The 2,917-nt window shown below is 53.5% G+C and overlaps 1 protein-coding gene across 1 annotated transcript; it reads left to right on the forward strand.

Annotated features, from left to right (window-relative positions):
- The first annotated feature begins 1,037 nt into the window (after positions 1–1,037).
- On the forward strand, positions 1,038–2,048 carry LOC119375181 (EH domain-containing protein 3). Its single transcript, XM_037645370.2, has one exon. It carries the CDS (start codon positions 1,074–1,076, stop codon positions 2,046–2,048), a length of 975 nt encoding a protein of 324 aa, XP_037501298.1. The 5' UTR covers positions 1,038–1,073.
- The last annotated feature ends 869 nt before the right edge of the window (positions 2,049–2,917 follow it).

Consider the following 2,917-nt stretch of genomic DNA (forward strand, 5'->3'; position numbering starts at 1 on the left):
TCTACAGTAAAGCAAAACAAGCGATCGAGAAAGAACCTCTGTACGAAAACACAAAGGGAAGCGGACTGCTATGTGATGCCAGGTGCGGCATGTTGCGAACTCGACTGCTGCGGGCGACGTACACACCCAACCTCGACACGACATGCCCCCTGTGCACCCTGGAGGAGGAAAGCATCGAGCACATCGTGCTACGCTGCCCAGCATGGAAACCACAGGTCTCCGCCACTTCATCTGCGGCCGCTACGCCACCGGAACAACGGCAGAAATTGCTGGCAATGGCGCTGGGTTTCCGGGAGTCACAAGAGCGACCGCAGTGGGAAACGGTGGAGGCAACGAAGCGTACGTCGATCAGAAGACTGGTGGTGTGCGAACTATCTGCAGGATAGAACAGGTCCGGCAGCAAATACACCAAACCAATAGTTAGAGACTTATTTCCGGATTTCCCGTTTGATCGCCCGTTACAAAGGGCAGGGCAACAATATCATCATCATCATCATCATCTTTTTAATCGCTCCGGTGTTATCCCGTGTGCTTGCATCCCTTGCATCATCATCAGCTTGCGGTTGTCTTCCTGCAGTGTGGGCTTGGCTGTAGATATGTTTTACGTGCTTTTTGCTTGATCGGTGCTTTGCATGGTGCTTTGCGCTGCTGACATATAACCCACCCGCTTGGGCTACCAGCTCCTTTCCGATTTTTCGTACAATCCAAACGGGTTCACGCTGGTATGATTCACGGAACTTGTAATTGGAGAATGCTTGCTCAGTCATGGCCAGACTCTGTAGAGTTTCTTACTTGGCCGCAGAAGTGACGCGACGCGGGCACAAATGCAGCTGCATTCCTGTCGAGTAGTTGCGTCCGCTTCTACACAGCCTGTTAGGACAGGGTCATTCCAACACCGTGGACGGGGTCCAGCGAGAACGCTTTGAGCAGGCGGGCTGGTTGCGACGAGCGGGCTTTAGGAATATATGCTGTAGCGAAGCGTTCGAACTTGGTAATGGGTCGTCCTCTCGAACACCTTCTAGTGGGTCGCCCTCTTCGGCTCGAAGATTTCGGGAGCGGCGGCCAAGGCCGAGATGGTCAAGAGCAAGCTGCCCAATTCGGTGCTGGGTAAAGTTTGGAAGCTTTCCGACTTGGACAAGGACGGCATGTTGGACGCCGACGAGTTTGCGCTCGCCATGCACCTCATCAGCGTCTACATCGGCTCCTTCTGGGACCAGCCGCTGAGGTACGACTCGAACCGCAAGCTGTTCGAGGCCGAGGAGCAAGACCTCTTCAACGACATCCAGGGGCTGCCGCGCAACGCGGCGCTACGCAAGCTCAACGGCCTCATCAAGCGGGCCAGGCTGGCTAAGGTCCACGCGCACATCATCAGCTCGCTGCGCAAGGAGATGCCGTCCATGTTCGGCAAGGACAGCAAGAAGAAGGAGCTGATCAAGGGACTGGGCAACCTGTACGCCGAGATCCAGCGCGAGCAGCAGATCTCGCCGGGCGACTTCCCGGACCTGCGCGAGATGCAGGAGAAGCTGGCGCAGCACGACTTCACCAAGTTCCACGCGCTCAAGCCCCGACTCCTGGAGACGGTGGACCGCATGCTAGCGGAGGACATAGCCCAGCTGATGGCCATGATACCGCACGAACAGACCGAGCAGCGGGACGACGAACAGCGGGTCAAAGGTGGAGCGTTCGACGGGCTGGAGCAGAGTCCTTTCGGCTACGGTCGCGGAGAAGGCGTGGATGCCGGGTCCCTGGAGCCGGACTGGATCGTGGCCCGGGAACGGTTCAAGTACGATGAGCTCTTCAGCGCGCTGGGACCCGTGGACGGCAAGATTTCGGGAGCGGCGGCCAAGGCCGAGATGGTCAAGAGCAAGCTGCCCAATTCGGTGCTGGGTAAAGTTTGGAAGCTTTCCGACTTGGACAAGGACGGCATGTTGGACGCCGACGAGTTTGCGCTCGCCATGCACCTCATCAGCGTCAAAGTGGCCGGTCACGATCTGCCCACAGAGTTGCCAGAACATCTGGTACCGCCGTCGAAGAGGGCGACCCACTAGAAGGTGTTCGAGAGGACGACCCATTACCAAGTTCGAACGCTTCGCTACAATGCAAACTGTTCGCCTTCACCCGCCGAAAGGTGCATAAAAGAACAGCGACATTTCAGAGCAGTTGCAAGGCCCAAACAGGCGCAGCTGACGCAACTTCACGCCAATGTTTATTGCACCTTTGAACGAAAAAAAAATGTATTTTTGGAGTGTGTAAAACCCTTGCAAAATGTAGAAACACAACTATCTGACCTAGTTGATACCGGTTTTCCGAGAAGGCCTCTGCCGCGCTAATGAAAAACTTGCGGTTAGCGGCAGGAGAGCCGAGAAAGGTTAAGGAAAGAGCAAAGGACGTTTTGCAGGAATTGAACCTGGAACGCCTGTCTAGAAGTGTAGCGAAAGCTCATGGGTTGTGCTTGAAACCGTTCTTCTCGATTAAGACCCACAAACCGGAGCAGCCTTTTCGCACTATAGTCTCTGAGAATGCCACGTGGCAGGTAGTTGTTTCAACCTTTCTGCAGAAGCAACTAGAAAAATTAGTAGTGCAAGATCCCTTCATAATAAGGAACTCGAAGGTAATTGTTGAAGATTTACGCCATGGAAAGTTTGACGGATGTACTGCATTCAGTGTTGATGTTGTAGATTTGTATTATTCCCTTCCACAGCGGGAGCTAATGAATTGCGTGAAGGAATGCATTACAGAAAACAACGATGAACAAAAATTGCAAAATGAATGTGGTTTGAACGTAGAGACGTTTTTAGAGTTATTGATGTTTTATTTGCAATCGACCTTCATTGTGTGGGAAGGGAAAACGATGGTCCAAAAAGCCGGGGTATGCATAGGGTCCAGGGTGGCACCAGTACTGAGCCACATTTTCTTA

Source organism: Rhipicephalus sanguineus, chromosome 11 (assembly GCF_013339695.2).
Source record: "Rhipicephalus sanguineus isolate Rsan-2018 chromosome 11, BIME_Rsan_1.4, whole genome shotgun sequence".
Classification (NCBI taxonomy): domain Eukaryota; kingdom Metazoa; phylum Arthropoda; class Arachnida; order Ixodida; family Ixodidae; genus Rhipicephalus; species Rhipicephalus sanguineus.